A 20,214-nucleotide genomic window follows, 5' to 3' on the forward strand; every position below is an offset into this window, starting at 1 on the left:
TTAAAATTTCATTCAATTGTATTTAATTCTATGTCAGCAGTCATCCAGATCTGTGGCTTCCACTTTAACGTTATAACGCCTATTCTTATGCGCATGCTGCCCTCTAGCGGCAGCAATGAAAAATTACAACAGACCGCAAACAAATTATGTAAATCGCTTTTTCTTTCGTTCTTTCTTTCAATTTACCGTTAGGTGGTGTCGTCAGACAACTCACAACACGATGATAATAATAATAATGATAATGATAATAATAATAAAAATAATTAGAATGATAATGATAATGATAATGATTGATAATGATAATAATAATAATAATAATAAAAATAATAATAATCAAATAATCAAATCAAAACTATTTGGTTTAAATGCATGAGTGCACAAGTCACTTATGTTCTTTATTTTAATCTAATAACATTCAAGGATTTTCTTAGTCACTGAAAGGTGCCGTACAGCTGGTCCAGATGTAAGGGACCCAGCCCATTTTTACGTCACACTTCCCGAAGAACGCGAGAAATGTGGGCGGTTCTACCAAATTTTTGAGAGGATCCCAATTTGCCCCGAAGCCTGTAAATCAAGCGCACTTGCTTCTTTTCTTTGCTGTGATTGGCTGTTGAGATTTCACTTTCGCCAAACCACTGGAAGCTTTCCCACCTCCTCTCTCCCAGTTTTACTGATGCCAAAGATACGCACTACAAGATATTTCACCCCCAATTATACTACGGTCGTATTTATTATCTAACAGGCTGTCATTATGCGATAAATGCGGTGTTAAAAGTGCTTTAGAGTTGTTTAACTCCCCACGAATTCTGGCTTTATTGCATTTGGGTAATTACACAACCAAATGAATAAAATAAACGGTACGAGATAAAATGACTAAGCAAACCCGTTGAAACGACTTTTTGTCATTGTTGAGACGAAAGACACGGTGATTGTGGTGTCGCTCCTGTTTTACTCTTTTCTTCTTTGTCTGGATGTGCGCCCTGGATGACAACCGCCCAGCCAGACGCAGCGGCAGCAGCAGCACCGGCGGCGGCAGCGGCTGTGGCGGTTTATTTATCATCGCGGCAGCCGAGGGAGGCGATACACACCCGAGGGGGAGTTGGGAACGAAGGAGAGAAAGGATTTATACGTCCACCATCCAAGCATGGCTACCCAAAGCACGGCATCGTGCACCGGATCCACTCTGCTGCAACCCATCAGCGACATTATCAACCTCCCTCTCGACCAGGTACGACTCACAGTAGTTCGGGCTTTGGGTGGAAAAATGCAGCCCAGACTGCACATGACGCCGAGGCTCGCTAGCTATGTGTGCACACAAGGCTAGCAGAATGATGCGCATCGCTAACCACTGCCCAATGTGTGCAAAAAACAGATTAAAAACGTCGGATTTATGCGAGGAGCACCGGTCAACATTTTGAGCTTGAACAGCCCATCATTGACGACGTTAGCTTGCTTGCAACTACATTAGTAATACCTTTTGTCTCTTCCACATAGCCTTTTTGAGTAGTCCGTCCGTCATCACCATCTATTGATGCGTTCGTATTCTGGATTAACTAGTTACATCTCATTTCCATATCCACTTATTCACCGGTTAACGTGTCCAGTTGCAATTGCTGAAAAGATGACACTGGAACAAATGTGGTCAGATTTTTCTAAAAATCAAACCCGAGGCTACGTTTTGATAAATATATATTAATACTAAATAGTTTATATTTGTCAACATGTCTCGTTTTGACATTTGACGTGCTGTGATTTTATGCAGTGTGGTCCTACAGCGGCGCCTTGAGGTACGAGTGACCCTAGTTAAATTTTTTTTTTTGCCTATTAGCTAATTGTTTGCTTTGATTTGAGACATTATATAAACTTGCAAACTTGAGATACGAATGCATTGGTAGAGCTAGAGGGGGGTCTGTTCATCTGTCAATCAAAACATAAAACCAAGACTTGTTTAATATTTGCATACAGTGGAAAACATCAGAAGCATGCAGGCTACCAGTAAGCATCTGCATGTTGGTGGTCCACCCATTGTTGTGATTGTATCTCTGTGTAAGTTGCGCAATTCCCATGGCAGACAGGCTTCGGAGCTATAACGGGAGTGTGAAATGTGCACCTCTTCCTCACCCTAGCTCCTCTGCCACCTCTCCCTTTTTATAGGAGTACGATGCCATTCCTCTCACTTTAAATAAAGCCTCAAGTGCAAGCTCATGAATGATACGCTCAATGTGATGGAACCTCATTCCGAAAGACTCGTAATGTTGTCAGACATTGGCCTGTCTTCATCCACCCATCATAAACCTTGACTGACTCACCGGTCTTGCGCTTGAAGATATTGACCTGACAGTGTTGATTCCAGAAGAATCCTTGACATTTTTACCGCTTACGCATCCGCTTCTTCCTCTGTGGATTTCCGCCTCTTATGTCCACAAAAGCACACTTTGCTTTCACTGGAGTATTTTTAAGCAAGCAACCGGTTCTTTTTAGAGTCAGAGCTTGTGTTGCCGAAAAATCCCCAAGCCTTGTAAGTTTCGCATCTTGCAACCCTGTCATGATGTGCATCAATCTAATTGTGTAGGTGTCAACACTATTTCTCTGTGCACTCGCTAACCAACTGTGCAAGTCATCTGTTTCTGTGACATGTTGCACTTTGTCACAATAGTCGTCTTTTGTCACATTACAACAAGCCGTGTTTTGTGTCCGTTGCCTTTTCTACCAGGCCACCCTGCCCACATAGTTTGGAGAGCACCATTTTCTTTCCGGTACTTTTCCATCCTAACTGTGATATTGTTGGTAAAGAGAGTTTAATCGGTGAAAAGCAGTCAATGCAATCATATTTGTATGAGTCATATTTTTAAAATTGGTCATCACGGCAGTGAAGGGGTCATGCTCCCTCCAATTGAAGAATGATGGTGGTCCACATATGTGGGCCAGGCTTATGGTAATTGAACAAACTTGCAAATGGTTTTCTCGCATGACCTTTGATGCAGTTACGGCAGACTCAACTCCACACTGACAACAGCGGGGTTGAGTTTCAAATGATCATATTTCTAGTCTGGACTGCAAGATCTTGGATGGCCTATCATTGGATCAGCTCGGTCTAATGGGGAGAGTGGATCTTGTTGGCACTGATATTAATGTTTCCCCTGTTTTCTGACAGGAGAGACATCTTTGGCTAATGGCTAGACGGGAACTTGGAGAGTTTAATCTTGTTCGTGAGTTACATTTCCTCCATGACATATTTCAGGCTGAGCGGGGTTCAGTGTCTCCTTAAACGACTGTATGAAATTTAACTCAGGCCACTGAGATAGGTGGATTTTGTTGTTCTGTATTGACTCACCAATTTAATTTACATAACGAAGTCACCCCCCCCCCCCCCCCCCCCACACACACACACGGGGAAAACATGGCTTTAAGCACTCTGTTCTTGCTCTTGTCCCAAAAGTACCTGACTTGGGACTCCTGATTTTGTTTTAAAAGCCCTAGAGTCCAGTCAAAGTTCCGCTCAGCTCTCCTCTGAATTTAATTGGCTGCCCTCTGGGGAGTCTTATAACGCCAATTGATTTCTTCCCCCTCAGGTCTTGCTAATGGAATGCTGCAGGGCTGACTGATGATATTATTATTATTATTATTTCTATTATTATTATCATTATTATAATTATGTTGCACAATCAACACTAGATAACATGAGTGGTATGCACAGCAAATGCTTGTCCTATAAACTTCATTAATGGAATCTTCATACAGCTTTAGCATTTGAGGAATGTGCGGAGTAGGCATCTGCTGGTTGCAGAATTTACACTCTTGGCAGAAGAACACGAAAAACCCTTTTGTCTGCCTTTGTTGTTTTAGAAGTGAAGAACAGTAGAAGCTCTACATTCACCTTTAAGCTCTTAAAAATTTGGCTGGTTTCCAAATTTAGGACATCTGTCATGCTGCATGACGCCAGCTGTCAGTGGATCTCGCTCGACCAGCATCGTAGGATAACTTTGTGTGTTTGGATATTTACTTTGGGTTTGTTGTTGATTTTGTTTTCTTTGAGAAGCACACCAGGACAGCTTGGGCCGAAAGTAAACCGGGTACCATGGTTCAAGAAAAAAAAAGAAATCAGGCTTTAAAATGGTGTCACATAAACAACATTGTTGTTTTCATTGCAAACTACGTTATAGAAACGACCCCCTTAGCTAAGTTTATGCGCCGGCCTTGATCCCCTCCCGGCAGGGTGGAGGCATTGCTGGAAACCTTCCCAAGTCATTGAGGGCAACAGCTGAAGCAAAGGAAACATAGCCAGCACACACCAGGACTGGAACCTCTTGTGCATTTGGGCTCCCTGATGGAGGAGTGAGGTGCAATGAAGATACCCTTGACCCTCCCAAGGAAAACATCTTCTCACCTGACCATAAAAAGCCTCACCGAGGGAGGAGAGTGGGAAGAAGAAGTTAAAAATGACAAGTGAGCATGGGAGACTTTTGACGAAGTGTGGACACAGATGCCTGGAGGAGACTTGTGTTTCTCTCACACATGCTCTCCGTATATATTTATACACACACACACACACACTGTATTGGAATCAGCAAGGAGCTTCAGGAAGCTGGCTTATCTCGCTCATACTTGCACCGGCTCTGACTTCCTCCTCCCACTCCCTCTGCCAGCGTATGAGGCTAAATGTTGCACAGCGCTGCACCGCCTCTGCCAGGAGGAACTGCCTGAGAGCTTATTGGCCTTAAATGCTAATCGCTAACTGGCGCCTGCCACCTATCAAAACATCGTGTACGCTGTCTAGCTTTTCCAACGTGTGTGTTTTGGATATGCATAAAAATGACAGATGTCCTGTTGCTTGTTCGCTCCAGTGCCGTACTTGAATAACTTCAGTGGATCGTGACACATTGTAAAAAAAAATATGGAAATGGGCAGTCAACTGCGGTTGAGAGCCTGGTTAATTAATACCGTGGGGTCTCTTATAAGGCCGTAAAAACAGGGACAGCAGTGACAAGGAGGAATGTGATGAAGGGATTTTTAACGACTGCAAGAGATTCGTTTCTCATACATTACCTTATTTAAGAGAACTGTCCTAAGTTTACAGTGACAAGAAATATTCATTGAAGTGTGTCACGCAAGTTTGCGACATTTCAGAAGACAAAAACAATTTGAAAGGGTGAGGCATTTAAAATTGTGACTCAGCTGGAGCTGAGAGCTCAATTCAATAGTCTGCAATCACTGCAAAACCATTTACTAAATTTGACCCAACCTCAAGTCCTTTTTTGTGATTGCTTTGAGTTTTGCTTTTCAGGTTAGGTGAGTTTTGAACGGCCGTTGAATGGATGCCCTCTCGCCCAACAAATGCCATTCACAGTTTTTGTTTTTGTTAAGATAGAGAATAGATGGAATGGCCTTCAAGGCCGTCTGGCCTACTAATATCCAGACTCCGATCAAATCAGCCGGTCTCTAAAGTAAAGATTTCTCTCAATCTGTGTTCCCATTTTCTGAACGCCTTACAAACCTCCCCGCGGCGCCATTGTCGAAGCGTTCCATCTGAAACAGTGCGAGCATCGAACCCCAGGGTATGTTTTCAGCGGATCAATAATGAAAAAAGGGATCCATGTATTATGAATGAATAAACGTTGTACCCTTGTGCAGAAGCTTACAAAATGTTTATTCACTAACGTGCAAGACAAGCGTGCTGATGGACGTGCTCGAATGCCTTCCGTGTTGCATTTTAAAAAAAACATCGTTTGTTACTGCGTTTGACGTGAAATGTTGTGATTGGTCTTGAGTTGTTTTGGTGGTAGAGCCACCTGCAGCTGATGGGGGGGGGCACCAAAGTGGAAAGAACATGAAGTAGGATTATGCCATGGTTTAGTGTAAAACGTCTACAATTAAACATTAACAGGTTTCACTGACAGAAAAACAGACATACAGAAAAAATCCCAACAGTTGCAGGTTCAAATAACCAAAAAAGATGACTCAGGCTTAATCATTCTTGTCTATTTTCTACCATTGAATGATCAGATTATTTCTTATTTCATTATTTAATATTTCTTATTTATTATATTTTGTTTATTATATTTAATTTATTATACTTTATTTATTATTTAATAATAAATATTTATGATTTATTATTTAAATAATAACTATAATAATAAAAATATTTATTTTTATTTTATTATTTTACATTATAGATATATGCATATATTTATATAGGTACATTTAAAAAAAATCCAAATACATTCTGAACTTTGACTCGAGTTCCACTGCACTCAACTTGACTTCTACTTTGAACAATACAGTTGTTCCCTCGCACCCCTCCCAATCCACCACACCAGATTCCTTTCTTGCAGTGCAATGTGCCACGACCCAGGGAGGAGCTCTGTCTTCACACTCACAAGTTCAAGTTCCTCAACATTTAGCTCTTTTGTCTTCTAAGCCCTTCAGACACTTTCTAAGGAAACACCCACTTGTGCAAACTCTTCCTGTTTGATTTATTGTATAAACTTTTAGCACTGTGGAAAAATGTACACATTGCCAAACTATTTGTTTCGTCCTCATGCTAACGTTAAAATATTTGACGCCCACCCGGTGTGACGAGGGCCTGTGATCCAACGATGAATATTGCGGCCAGCCAGTCGCCGGCTTTCTGTTGGACCAGCCAGCTGTGAGATCCTCTGGAAAAGATCAGCGTGTAGTCATCAAAGCGTGAAATGAGTTTCAAAGCTGTGTGTTTGCGAAACACACCCACTGTGGAGCTCGCAGCAGAGGAGGAGGATGCTCAAAGGGTCACTTGATGGGATTTGTTTATTACCGAGGCCTGGTTTTATTTTTAGCCCCGAGAGGTGAAGCAGGGTCTATTTTGGGCTGAATGATGGAAGGTAGCTGCCAGTCAATATGCACTAACCTCTTATTAACTTCCGGCTGCCTATGAATTGTATCCACTAGCAAATAGAATGGAAATACGGAACCTACTGTTTTGTTGTCGGACTTTGCTTTATGCAAATACAATCGCAAAAAAGCCTTTTAGTTTTAATCCTCTTGCTTGGTTCCTCTTGTCTTTCAAATACCTCCTAGTGCCATATGACAACAGTCGACAATTGCCACCTGCTAAACTGATGAGCACACAATCGACACGGTTGTAAGGAACAACCCATAATCGATAAATTAATCAATCCCGGTTTGGTCTACTGCAGGGGTCAGCAATTAAATGATAATGAAACGGTTTTCGAGCTGGAGATCATATGACAAGCATGATAACAAATATTTTATCAGCACCAACAGAAAAATTGTCCAATAATATTTTTGATTTTCACAACAACATTAATTATACAGCACACAATAAAATTAGCATATGCCTTTGACTATTTTTATGTAGTCCAGGACCTTGAGGCCAAAAGTCTGTCCACTTGTCAGGACACGATCGGCCTAGCTTTCACTTTCCCATGCACTTTGAGCTCCTGATGTATGCATTTGAGGCTATATCGGTCTCACGACTCGCTCATAAATCATGCAAGAAGCATAGATAATGGATGGCGTGTTGTGGTGTCTCGAGAAACTAAGATCCGAGTTGCCGCAAATGTACATGTGGTTATATTGTCTAACGATTGTGCTTTTTTTTCGTGCAGGTTAATTTTGTGGCAGGCCAGTTGTTTGCGCTGCTCATGGCCGTGTGGTTCCGTCTCTACCTCCACCCCAGTAAGACCAGTCCTTTTGTCAGACATGTGGTGGCCACTCTACTGGGCTTCTATTTGGCTCTCTTCTGTTTTGGCTGGTGAGTCACTCCTTCCCATGTAAAATACATGCCATTCTTTACTTTCCTTCCTCCTTTCATTTATTCCTTCCTTCCTACCTTCCTTCCTTCCGTCAAACAAACAGTGGAATGTAGACCGAGCGTTCACTGATAGTGTTTTCAGGTGAGCTTTATGGTCGTCAATGACTTGAGTTCATTGTTGATTAAAGCAACAATGGGTGCATGTTCTCGTAAATAGATTACAGCACTTCCTTTCTCACTCTTGGCCAAAGCAAATAAATCGATGGCGTTGAAGCAGATACCCAATTAGAACGCTGTCTGTCACACTGGAATAGACGATTAACGACACTTGGCTCAAGGCGAGTGTGCGTTTTGAATGCTTGCTTATAAAACAGTTTTGATTTGAAATATATTAGGATGAATACAACCGGAATAATAATCCCCCAATTTCACAACTCACAATTGTCACAATCATGTAAATCCCAACAACAAAAGAGGAACTGGTCTGTGAGTAAAACCGATCCTGTGTCGCTGATAGGAAGTTGAATTAAAAAAAAAAAAAGTCCTGTCAATTTGGCAGCGAGTTTGTCTAAAATGGATCAATACAAAAGACTTTTATGTTGTTGAACGCATGCCAGACGATGAATGTTATTCGCTACATTAATAGGCTATAATCCCAGAGAGATTGCTGTGCCCTGCTAGGATTTAAAGCACAAGCATGGGACGCTTTACTTAGCATTTCAAATTTAGGGTATAAATCACAAATGGACTTTCAAATCATGCTTATTGTACAACCAATGCAACTTTCTTATTTATAATTCATACCTTAACTGTCACACTCTAATGGAACGAATTGATATTATGAATACAAGTCGGCGCCGATTGCTATCCTGTGACGGCAATGACGCATTTTAGGTTGGAAAAAAACATATGGTGGATGATGATATGCATAATTTCCTCATTTTGGGTGTCAGTCAGAGGTGACACAGCGGGAGATGACAGAAAGAAGCAAGAACAGTATTTTTCCTGTATTATCCTTTCTTGGTGTCAAACTGGTGTAATTGCCTGTCACTTTTGAGGACTATTAATTCAGTAATCAAAAATATTGGGACAGCAAATTCCACTCTTCTGCAAAGACTTTCCACTCAATGTGGTTTTTGTCCAGTCTTCCAGAAGGAACATTTGTGAGGTCAACAGTCACTGATGTTGGACCAGAGAAGGTGCCCGGTCCACAATCTGTCTTCTAGTTCATCCTCGAGCTGTTTGGTCCGTTGCCATATCAACAAGACTATCAGTTGTCGTGTAGCGATTTTATCGTGCGTGAAGTTTTATTCCCTTTGGGGCATGGAAATCTTAAAATGCATTATCTGAGATCATCTGGACAAGCATTCTTTTATTGGACTATGAAATTATTTTGAATTTGTTACGACACTCTGTGTTGTTAAAAAAAACAAGTTAAATTTCCCCCAATTTTGATCAAGAAAATGCATATGTGCGTCTATATTTACATGGTGTCCCTTCTTCCAGGTATTCCCTCCATTTTCTGGTGCAGAGCGGTTTGTCCTACAGCGTCATCGTCTTCGCCGGCCTGGAGCATATGCACAAGTAAGCGCTCGTCACGTTTCACCCTCAGAAACAGCCGCTCGGCGCGGGACAAACGATATCAGCGTAGTAGAATCGACCGTCTGCGTTTGTTTGTCTGCCTCTGTTTGAGGCGTACGAGCCAGGGTTACGATGACAATGATTCTGCCCTAAGGCCTGCGTCTCATCAGGAAACACACACACACACACACACACACATGTGAGCAAACACACACTTTGATGCCAGAATTCAAGGTTATGAGTGCAGGTGTAAACAGACAATGTTTCCCCGCAGGCTAAGCACTGAAAATAGATGCTAACAATTTATTTTTTTTTTCCACCAAAAGCAGCTGCTATGATTAAAGGCCTTAGCGTGACCATGACCTAAAACAAAAAACAGACTCATGCTAACTGAAGAAAGGGATATGATGGTGTCTCTGGATTGTGTACGATCATCGAAGCGAGCAGAGTTATTATTGAGATTGTCATGCGAAGGTGGTGTCGTTTATGGGTGTTCCTAATCCCGTTAAGAGAGTAGTTTTGTTTTCATTTTGTCCCGCAGCTTCAAGCTAGTCTTGGCTGCACTGTCGGTGTCAAAAGTTCCGCTCCAGGGCACAAACTCCGTGGCAGGATGACATGCTCCTCTTTGTCGCCGAGGGCGTTGAACCCTCAGAATTAGGTTTTTTTTTTTTTGTGGTGACAGGCTGAGATTGACTCCGCTGTGTGCGACCTTGCACATGTTACTCTGAGGATTATATTGTTAAATTCTTTCTTCTTATAAAATGGAATGGAAGAAACGGAAGCATTTTACAGAACTCAAATCTGACTCAGATGACAAGTTTCGCTCCCTCGCTATCTGAATCCACTTGTCTTTTTGTTTGTTCTAATCGTAAGACGTCCTCCACACCCTGAAGACCGGGTTCTATACCACTGCCAAAAAAAGATTAAGTGACTCTGTTGCTTCTGTTAACCCTTATGTGACTTCTGCATTAATTTTTAGAACATCCCACATGACTCACTTGACTTTGGTCAGGGCAATTATGTCTATTTCAGTTCTGCCATCCTCGGACTGAGTGCAGTACGCCAACTTTACGGAACTGCCAAAAGCTTTTTTTTCTCTCTTCACTGTGGGAACAAATGTGAAAACGGCCCAGCGTGACTCGTGACTCAAAACAAATGCTTTGTTCAAAATGCTAAGCATCGTATTTCACGGCATTCCCACTCTCCCGGCTTCCACTGTGCCACTCCCCTTTCTCCCTTTTGACAGTTCACCTGTTGTACATGTCAGGCAGAATGTTCGAGAATGTTCCAAGTGTGACACACAGCGCTACCTGCTGGTCACTGAGTGCAAGTACAAATAATGCTAACATTTCTTGTCTACTGTCAAAAACAGAAACATCTTTGGCATTTCATTGAGGGGTTGGATTAATACTTTGATTTCATTGGCCTCAGGCCTGATTTGCAGATAACCTTTCGAACAGTCCTGCTTTGTGTTGCAAGCTGTTAGATGGCATGTCACGTGACTTTGGTGCGGAAGCTGTGAAGCCTGTAGTGTGAATTTACTGAATCACAGCTGCTAACCGAGCAGATGGAAATTTTCCTCTGCACGTATTTGAATGGGCACGGTAGTATTGGGCTCGTGGAGGTGGCTACCGAATACACAAACACAAATCAGATGTGGATAATGGTAGGATTCCCTGTTGGGCCTTCTGCAAACATAGCAGCTGCACACACAATCATAAAAAGCACAGTTGTATGTTAGTGAGGGCAAATGGGATCATGAAAACGGATTAAAACTCCTCTGCTAAGCAAATACATGGTGAGCTGCTTATATTATATACTCCATTAAACATATATGTCATATATCCGACGTAATCTACACGGACACCCGGTAGCTACGGAAATGCGGTCTTTAATGTAATATATGTCTTTATGTAATATATAATATCTTTAATGTAATAATGTGGCTACAGCTTTGATTGACAATGTTAGACTGCAACTGGCTGTCCATCTTTTTTTTTTACTCAGGAAAGCATGAAAAATCTTTTCCCCCCCAACAATTTTTCATCCTTATCTGGGTGCAAGCTTTCCCAATCAAAAGGACGTGTTGTGTCTTTTTTCCCGTCATGCTTTGGCTCCGGCCGATGTGTTGTGCGCTCCTTGTGAGAGCAGCACAATCCTTTTATTGTTTGTAGCATGGTTGATGCTAGGTTGCTAACATTTGGACTGTACTCAGTCCACCCACAGACTCTTGTTCTGCCTTGGCTTTTTCTTTTGAAAGCACTTACTTGTCTTTTTAACAGTGGCACATTGTTGGACGCTCCTCCGCCCTTCTTGAGCATTTCCATAGTGATGCCATTGTCTTTTTGTTTTTCACCACTGACAAATAGCCATTGATTGTTTCTGTTTTATTCGTTTAGGATGTCCCAATACTTTTGTCTGCATGGAGAATGTACTATATTTTGAAGTCCTGACTCCTCCCATTCATCAATATAGATGACATTTTAAAATTAGAATGTCATGTTTAACATTACGATTTTTCATGACATGACAGTAAAGAAAGCGTATTGCTTTATTCTCACGAATAATTAATAAGTACAAGAGCTAGCGTGAAGATTATCCGGGGGGGCTCTTTTCATTCATGCACCAGACCGGAATGTAAGAATTTTTTTTTCTCTCTCTCTCTCTCCCTCTCTCTGCACAGGTACTGCTTCATCGTGACGCTCGGCTATTTGATTGTGTGTCAGATCACACGCGTCTACGTGTTTGATTACGGCATGTACTCCGCAGATTTTACCGGGTAAGCGCCAGACATCAGTATGTATGTCATGCTGTGATGATACTTGACAGAAAGGAATCGGAGAGCAATGCGGGGGGTTATTCCACCGTGAGCCAATAAGATTCGTCAATAAGGGAGTCACGCTTTTGATCCCTCCGCACTTTTGTGACAATTCAAGCAGACTGCCTGCACACTCCACAAGGTTGTTGCTTGGCAACCAGATCCAAACCAATACCGCCTGTTGGCGAGCACAGATTTCACTCTTTATCTTCTCTCCTTGTCCCTCTTTTATTTTTCCCCAAAGATATGGCATTTAATTACTTAAGTGATATAGTCGTTTTGACATCCAGACAGGAGCTTGAACGGCTTGTGTGTTCTCATCTTCAACAGGCCCATGATGGTGATAACACAAAAGATTACAAGCCTGGCCTTCGAAATACATGACGGTAAGCGAAATACTACTTTTTTTTTTTTTCACGTGAGAATGAGTAGTTTCTAAAACAGCACACGGTCACATTTCCTAGCCAAGTACTAGTGGGGCCAGCCCAAAGAGTAGAAATACTGTTACGTAACAAAGCAATGACCCAGTGCGCCCTCTCGCTCAGTTAAACGGTTAAATGGCTGACTTAAAACACAAGTTTCGTTTTGCAAGAAGACACACGCAGTTAAAGCCGGGACATCCATTACATTAGGGCCAAGAAAGGTCACATCCCGTGATGTCATCCGGCCGGCAGGCGGCCAGCATATGACACTGTCAGATTTTTGGGGATCAAGTGTCACGAAGTGTCACGTGACTGACTTTCATCTAACAGTGAAGGAAAAGACAATTTTAAACGCAATTAAAAATTAAAAAACAGCCAGTCACCCTGTTGCTGGGCTTCTCATTGACAACGGTAAGCTCCGAAGACAAATATTGACTCAGCCAGTCCCCAAGACTCACAGCCTAAAATATTTGTCACCAAGGTGCCGTTTAGGAAAGTGGAGCCTTCCCGTGTTTTGGTGTAGCACCGCAACTGTTGTTTGTTTAACCTTCGCTGAAGAAGGACAGTTCCAAAGTGACATTTGGAGAGAGGATGGGGGGGTGCTTTTTCCTTTTTTTTAAAGTTACCTTTTAACAGCCACGTTGTAAATCACACAGACACCAGGAATAGCCTACAATTCATCACATTGAAGAAAAAAAAAAACCTGGAAAAAAAGAACTCGAGTGCTGACTATTGGATCTTTTCTTCTTGCAGGTCTGACCAAACGGGATGCACAGCTGACTCCAGGTCAGAAATACCTTGCTATCAGGTATGTGACACAGGTATGTTTTTACTGCTCTAGATAGATAACGAACGGGTCCTCGCAATTTGTGCTGAGTAGGAATGTAGTCCATTTTAAAGGGCAAGTGATAGCATGACGCAGACTCGAGTGAAATAACAATAAGCCCCACGTGTCTTAAGGATACGTTTCTCTTTCCCCAAACGTTTCGCTGAGCACGGCTGTGGGGGTTCAGCAAGAATGTAAGAAGTAGGTCAGGGAATTAATACATGACATGACTTAAATAGAGCAGAGATTAGAAGAGTCATCAGAGTGTGACATCTTGACATGTAAGGAAGGTTGAAGAGAAGGGCACCATTTTTTTTTTTTTAAAGAGATTTTCTTTTCCCGCCTCGCCCCGAAGGCGAATGCCCAGCTTGTTGGAGTACCTCAGCTACAATTGCAACTTTATGGGCATCCTGGCGGGACCCACGTGCGCCTACAACGACTACATGGCTTTCATCGAGGGCACGTGCTACCAACCGCGTCATCAGGAGAACGCCAACGGCAAGGAGAACGGCAAGCACAAGCAGAGCGAGCCTTCGCCCAAGGTAAGAGTCGCAACTTCTTGATAGAGTCATAACTACATTAAAATTTAACATTATTTTTACTGTGCAGGTCTACCTGAAGAATTTTTTTTTTACACACTTGTGAAATATGTTTGTCAAACTACACAAAGGATAAATATTAGAAGACAATCATCACAGTCTGGTTCAAATGTGACAAGATGATAGGGAACACAGTGTTTCCAGCTATTTTTAGCAACTTATCCCGACCTCTTATTGACTTTTTAAAAGCCATGAGCAATAAATCTTGCTGCTTTTTGTGGTGTGCTTTGAGACGGTGTCAATTTTTCATTGTTATGATTGTCTATTTTCTTTCTTGGTCACTTAGGATGATGTCATCTCCAAATTGTGCACTTGCGCCATCTCTCTGGCCATCTACTTGTCACTTTGTAAGCTGATCCCAGTGGAGCGCTGCATAGATGAAGATTTCATTTTCAACACACCCTTCTACCTACAAGTGGTCTACCTTTACCTGGCCATGCTGGCGCTTAGACCAAAGTACTACTTTGTTTGGACACTCGGTGAGTTCCATTAGAGACGAATTTGGATTTGGGGGCATTTTTACAATAAGTAATAAAACCCCTATATTAAATTTCAATTATAAAATGGAGCGTAAAGATTAAAAAAATACATGGCATTGGATATCAGGCCATTAGATAAGCAGCTAACGTTTAATATTAATATTACTTCAATGTTATTGTTATGTTAATATCCGATTTAAGCAGTAGGTCAAAACCGGACTTGCATTTTAAATGCAGCCTTCAAATTTTGATATTAGAGCTCCCCCTGGTGCTATAATGGAAAAGTGCACCGTGTCAATTCACTGGTGAATTCTAAGCAGGCCTTCATTTGTATGTTTCCTTTGCAGCCGATGCAATCAACAATGCAGCAGGATTCGGCTTCAACGGCTACAACAAAGATGGCTCCCCGCGGTGGGACCTGATTTCCAACCTTAGAATTCTGGACATTGAGGTTCAATTCTTTTCTGTTCATTATTTCCTCTCGATGCCCCCAATTGAATCGTCTAAGCGCTTGTATTTTGGGGACTTTCAGTTTGCCACCAGTTTCAAGCTTTTCCTTGACAACTGGAACATCCAAACATCTCTTTGGCTCAAAAGGTAAAAGAAGCACACATGGGAGGAATGTTTTGTTGTGTTTTAATGAAATTTTTCTTAGGGTGTGTTACGAGCGCTGTCCCATCAACCCCACGGCCGCCACCTTCCTGCTGTCAGCAATGTGGCACGGCGTCTACCCGGGTTACTACTTGACATTCCTTACTGGCATCGGGATGACCATGGCAGCACGTGCAGTAAGTACACGCAACGCTTCTTTCCGCAAGAATAAATTGGACGTAAATAAAAAAAAAAACTGCTCAAGTGATTTCCATTTGCGGGTTTGTCAAGCCAAAGTGTTGCACATTAATCATTAGGCGATATGTTTGTTCCCGGAGGTGTTCCTGAAACATCCATATATTTACTTTTTCCATCTTCCTGACTGAGTTCACCGCAGTTACTTAGCAGACCAACAACACACCACAAAATCCTTCGTATGCAATCATCATATATTAGCCCAATTAAAGTGAGTGCCTCGGTCAGTAAAAATAAGAATATCGATGGCGGCCATCCAAAATCTGGGTCATTGTGAAGTTACATTGAAGCCTCCTTTATTGTGGAGGATATGTTCCAATATAAAACTATCTTAAAAAAAATGGTCACGGTCACTCCCTGTTGAAGTTCACTGTAAAACTGTAAAATTACAAATTACTATACACTGAACTTCTTCCAGTAGACCTCAAGGCTGCCTGAAATGTTCCGGCACAACGTTATGCTACACTACAGGCAAGGAACTCTAAATTTTGACTGTCTACTGTAAAAACCACCCCACCACCCCTAAAAAAAAAATAAAAATAAAGAACACAAACGATGAACTGCGATATAGTTGTGAATTGTCGGATAGTGAAGCGATTTAATTACTTTTTTTTTGCTTTCTTGACCAAGTTCAGATAGCATGATTTTTTTTCTCTTTACTTTTAGGTACGGCACAACGTCAGACCTTACTTCCAGGTCTCGGACATATCCAAGCGCATCTATGATGTCATCACGTGGGCGTGGACTCAAGTTGCCATCAGTTACACAGTGGTGCCGTTCGTCCTATTGGCTGTGGGGCCCTCGCTCAAGTTCTACAGGTATGTCTGGATTAAATTGAGGGCTGATTACCGATTTTATTACGGCAATTAGTAGAGCAAGACTTGCATTCCATCCTAATGGGGGAAATTACTGTAATATCTAACATGGCGGGGATATGAACGTTTCCCACTGCAGTTAATGAGACGTCATAATGAACGATTGTGAGAATTTATGGAGGAAATTAACGCCGCTTTAACATGGCCGCAATAATTAGGAGTGTCATTCTAAAATGGAGATTAAATCAGATTTTGCTACGGGTTCATTGTGTACCGACTGATGTTTTTCTAGGTCTTGGTACTTCTGCCTACACCTTCTGTGTCTACTGGTAGCGCTGGCCCTGCCGGTCCGATCGCGACGTCGCGAGGCCAAAGGTCAACAGGGAAGCACGCAGACGGACGGCGGCGCCACAAACAACTGCAGCCAGAAAGTCAAAACCACATGAGGCTCGGCACAAAAAGCATTAGTAGGACGAAACGGACACCGCTGGGAGCTGGAGTCTGTTTACGGACCAGGAAGCAAACATTTGGACGTGCTTGGACGGAACCTGACCATACTTCCAGTAGCAAGGGAGGACAGAGTGGTTGCATTACATTTTACTTGTGGAAAATGGAGATAAAACTGAATTCCAAGCTGCCTTAAACCCTCTATGTACCTGGCAGGTGAAACAACAACACATTTGGATGACACAAATACACGTGCGGTCAGTATGTGGAGGGTTTTTGTCACTGTCTGGATACAAGCCTCTGTTAGGTGGGAACGTTACGTTTATCATCAGCTGCCAACTTTCAAACAGGCCTTAGGATCCTCAAAATATTGATTTCACTCAACGCCGAGTTGACATTAATAATACGTGTTTTGTATTTCGATGTGACGACACTATTCCCCGACGCTTTCTTTTGCAGAATGAATAGAAAAGTCCCAAAGAGGAAACACAGTGCTTGTCTGTCTCCGGAGATGGAAATGTCTCACCCAATGGATTTTTACACAGTATATATTTTTGTTCTGATTTTTCGGCAAACTTATCAGCATCAAATATCTGTGCGGTTGAAAAGGGAGATGATTAACTCTGTTGTGACTTTGGGTAATTCCTTTCAAGGAGAGGTTTTTTTTCTAGTTAATTTTATTTTGATGATCCTGTTTTTCACACCGCAGCCTTGCAACATGAAACGAGCCCCTTAAACGACAAATAAGTCAATACTTGCATTTCCGCAAATAGTGGCCTCTGCTTCAATATGAGCTAATTACTTGCTAGGTGCATCATTCACTTTAAGAAATACCTCCTTCAAATAGGAGTCTTTCAAATAGGAGTCGTTTTTCATCACAATAAAAACAAATGACTGTAATTACTAGGGCTGAATGATTTTGAAAAGTAATTTCATTTTTTTCCCCCTCAATATTGCGATTGGAATTTAATGTGATTATTTTTTCAAGATCCTCTTTCCATGTACACATAGACTGCACTACTTAAGCACTGAATTTATCTAGACACTAAATAAATAAAATAATAATGTAAATTATGTATTTAAAATAAAATAAAGCTTAGCAACTAACCAAAATAGTTTTCAACATTGCAGCCTTTGCGAATTGAAAATGAAATGAATGGGAAAAAATATTTTCTTCACTGCAATGTCAATTTAAATGTAATTGTTCAGCCCAAGTAATTACTTGTAGTTGTGTTAAAGGGATAACTTCCAAGCCTTTTTTTTTTTTAACTCTGTTGCTAACCAAAACAGCAACACTGTTTCAGGTTGACAGTTTCACTGATGAAATAAAGCGCGAGCTTTCTGTGCAATATCAAAGTTGATCCTGTGTTATGTGTAGACGCCGTCTTTGATGATTTGTGTTCTATGTGATCACTCCACAATGTTGCGTGACCATGTTTATATGTTTCAAGGACCTACACAATGTATTAGTTCTGTATCGTATTTGATTCTTCCCGACACTTTAATTGATATAAATCGTAAATACCTACCATCATTTGCAGCTGACAAACTTCAACACCCATGGCCACTATTTGAGGAAATACGGAAATTATGGTACTTGGCAGTTATAGCGACAGTACTCTAAACACATTTTGTCACTGATGTGGACTGTTTTTACACACGGACGTTAACTACTGAGCCAATTTGAACTCTGTTGCTAACCAAAACAGCAGCAGGAAAGCTCATGGACAATTTTTCATTTAAAACCAAGCGTGGTGTTTCATAGCAGTGAGTTCAGTGCGCAGTATTAAAGGAGACCTTAAGAGGAAGGGGAAGTCAAGTCAAAAATGTTGTTCCATGCACCACCACTAGTCCAAACATGGTATTAATATTGCATTTGTGGAATATGAATGAAGCAAACTCAGAGAACAGATGAGACTGTCATTTTCAGTCGACCGCAAACGGCAAAATGGCCGCACCCTGAGATGGATGGACGGTTTTATCTTCTGAACTCATATTCAGCAAACAATATTAACCAGAATACCACATTTAGACTAGTCGGGGTGCATAAAACATACTGTCATGAAAATATTTGACTCTACTTGACCTTTAATAGTGTCTAGCGTTCCAGTACAGTCTGACATGTTCTCATTCCACAATGTTGTGTCCGTCAATTGTTGCGATTCAGGGAGCCCCATGCAGCTTATGAGTTCCGCGTAGTACTTGCCATGTCTAAGCATTTCTACATACTTAGTATGGTATGTCAAACCCCAGTTCCAATTGCTTTAAATAGAAATATATTGGTAATTCCATACAGCGTCGTGCCTCCTTCCCAGAATTGACACTCTTCTTATCTTCAGTTGACGAAAAAAAAAGTCCTTCACCTCTATTTGCGGAGATTTTGGAAACTAATGAGACTTTTTACATCTTGTACAGTTCCAGTACTAATATTCTAATGACGCCCAGTCAACTTAAATGATCTTTATTTAATTGTGAGCGTAACCATAATGATCTTCGTGATTGGGAAATAAAATGGTCCAAATAGGTGCACAGTGCATAAAAAGCACATAATGTACTGAGGCTACAAGAGTGAGTGCAATTTGCTTTCATTGTCATTGTGTTGTCAATTGACTTGATGATGTTGTACAAAGACCGGATGTCGTGTTAACTTATTTTTTATGTTAGAATAGGGGATGTTTCAAGGTGCATTTACTGTACGTTGTAAGAGACACTGGGTTCTTGCGTTGTTTTTTTTTGCTTCACGTCAAGCCTTCTTGTTTGTTGTAACACACACACATTACACCCTCGTGACTCTGTCCTGACGCCATCATTGCTAAGAAGTCACAGTTCTACATATCCTTCAAATGAGGAACTTCATGTTCACTTTGTGACCTTTCTTTTGTTGCATTTGTAAAATAACAACAAAGCAGCCAAGTTGACTTTTGGATTTCTTTTTTGGGACGCTTTAACATTTTGCATATTCCTGCCATAATGTGTGTCCTGTATGAGAGTTTGTGTGTGTATGTGTGTACTTGTGTTCATGTAGTTCGTACATATGTATATTTGTAGCGCGGCCCGCTACAGGTGAAAATTACCTGTAAGATAAAGAAAGGGATGTCAGTCATTCTGCAAACATAACATTTAGGACATGATTACACTGCATGGCCACCAAAACCAGCAGATCAATGCAAACTGCTCCATATGTCCAAAGTGCCAAAGCATTCAATGGCGCATTATTTTTTTTTCCAGTTTATTTTGTGTGTATGCGTGCATGTGCGCCTGCCTGTGTCTGTGGGTGTGTGCTCGCGAGCGTGCTTGTGTCACATAATGTTATTTTTGTGTCAGAAGGAAATTTATTGAAAGATTTGTATGACAGTTCATTACAATTCTGATTTATGTGGCAAAATAAAGAGAGGTTATTTTTAAACACCACTGCTGATACGCTGATGTTTGAAAATACGTAAATGTCTTTTTTTGCTTAAATTAATTTTAGTCAGATAGGAAGACTTCACTGATGTGGCAATTTAAAAAAGGTGAAAATTAACAAATTGTATGTGATAAGGTGACTGGTGATTGTTTATTTTACTGTACTAAATGCGCAGGTGTACTTGTTTACAAAACAAACCCATGATAAATGGGAGTCAGCACA

The 20,214-nt window shown here is 41.3% G+C and overlaps 1 protein-coding gene across 1 annotated transcript; it reads left to right on the forward strand.

The window, feature by feature from the left end:
* Positions 1-975: 975 nt before the first annotated feature.
* mboat2a (membrane bound O-acyltransferase domain containing 2a) lies at positions 976-19,992 on the forward strand. The gene is made up of 13 exons (XM_088401073.1): positions 976-1,228; positions 7,608-7,753; positions 9,260-9,337; positions 12,018-12,113; positions 12,483-12,538; positions 13,328-13,382; positions 13,756-13,942; positions 14,286-14,478; positions 14,826-14,929; positions 15,011-15,075; positions 15,134-15,266; positions 15,991-16,142; positions 16,432-19,992. Exons 1-13 carry the CDS (start codon positions 1,145-1,147, stop codon positions 16,583-16,585), a joined length of 1,503 nt encoding a protein of 500 aa, XP_088257199.1. The 5' UTR covers positions 976-1,144; the 3' UTR covers positions 16,586-19,992.
* Positions 19,993-20,214: the final 222 nt, after the last annotated feature.

Source organism: Syngnathus floridae, chromosome 16 (assembly GCF_059516105.1).
Source record: "Syngnathus floridae isolate MCC-2025c chromosome 16, RoL_Sflo_1.0, whole genome shotgun sequence".
In the NCBI taxonomy this organism is placed as follows: Eukaryota; Metazoa; Chordata; class Actinopteri; order Syngnathiformes; family Syngnathidae; genus Syngnathus; species Syngnathus floridae.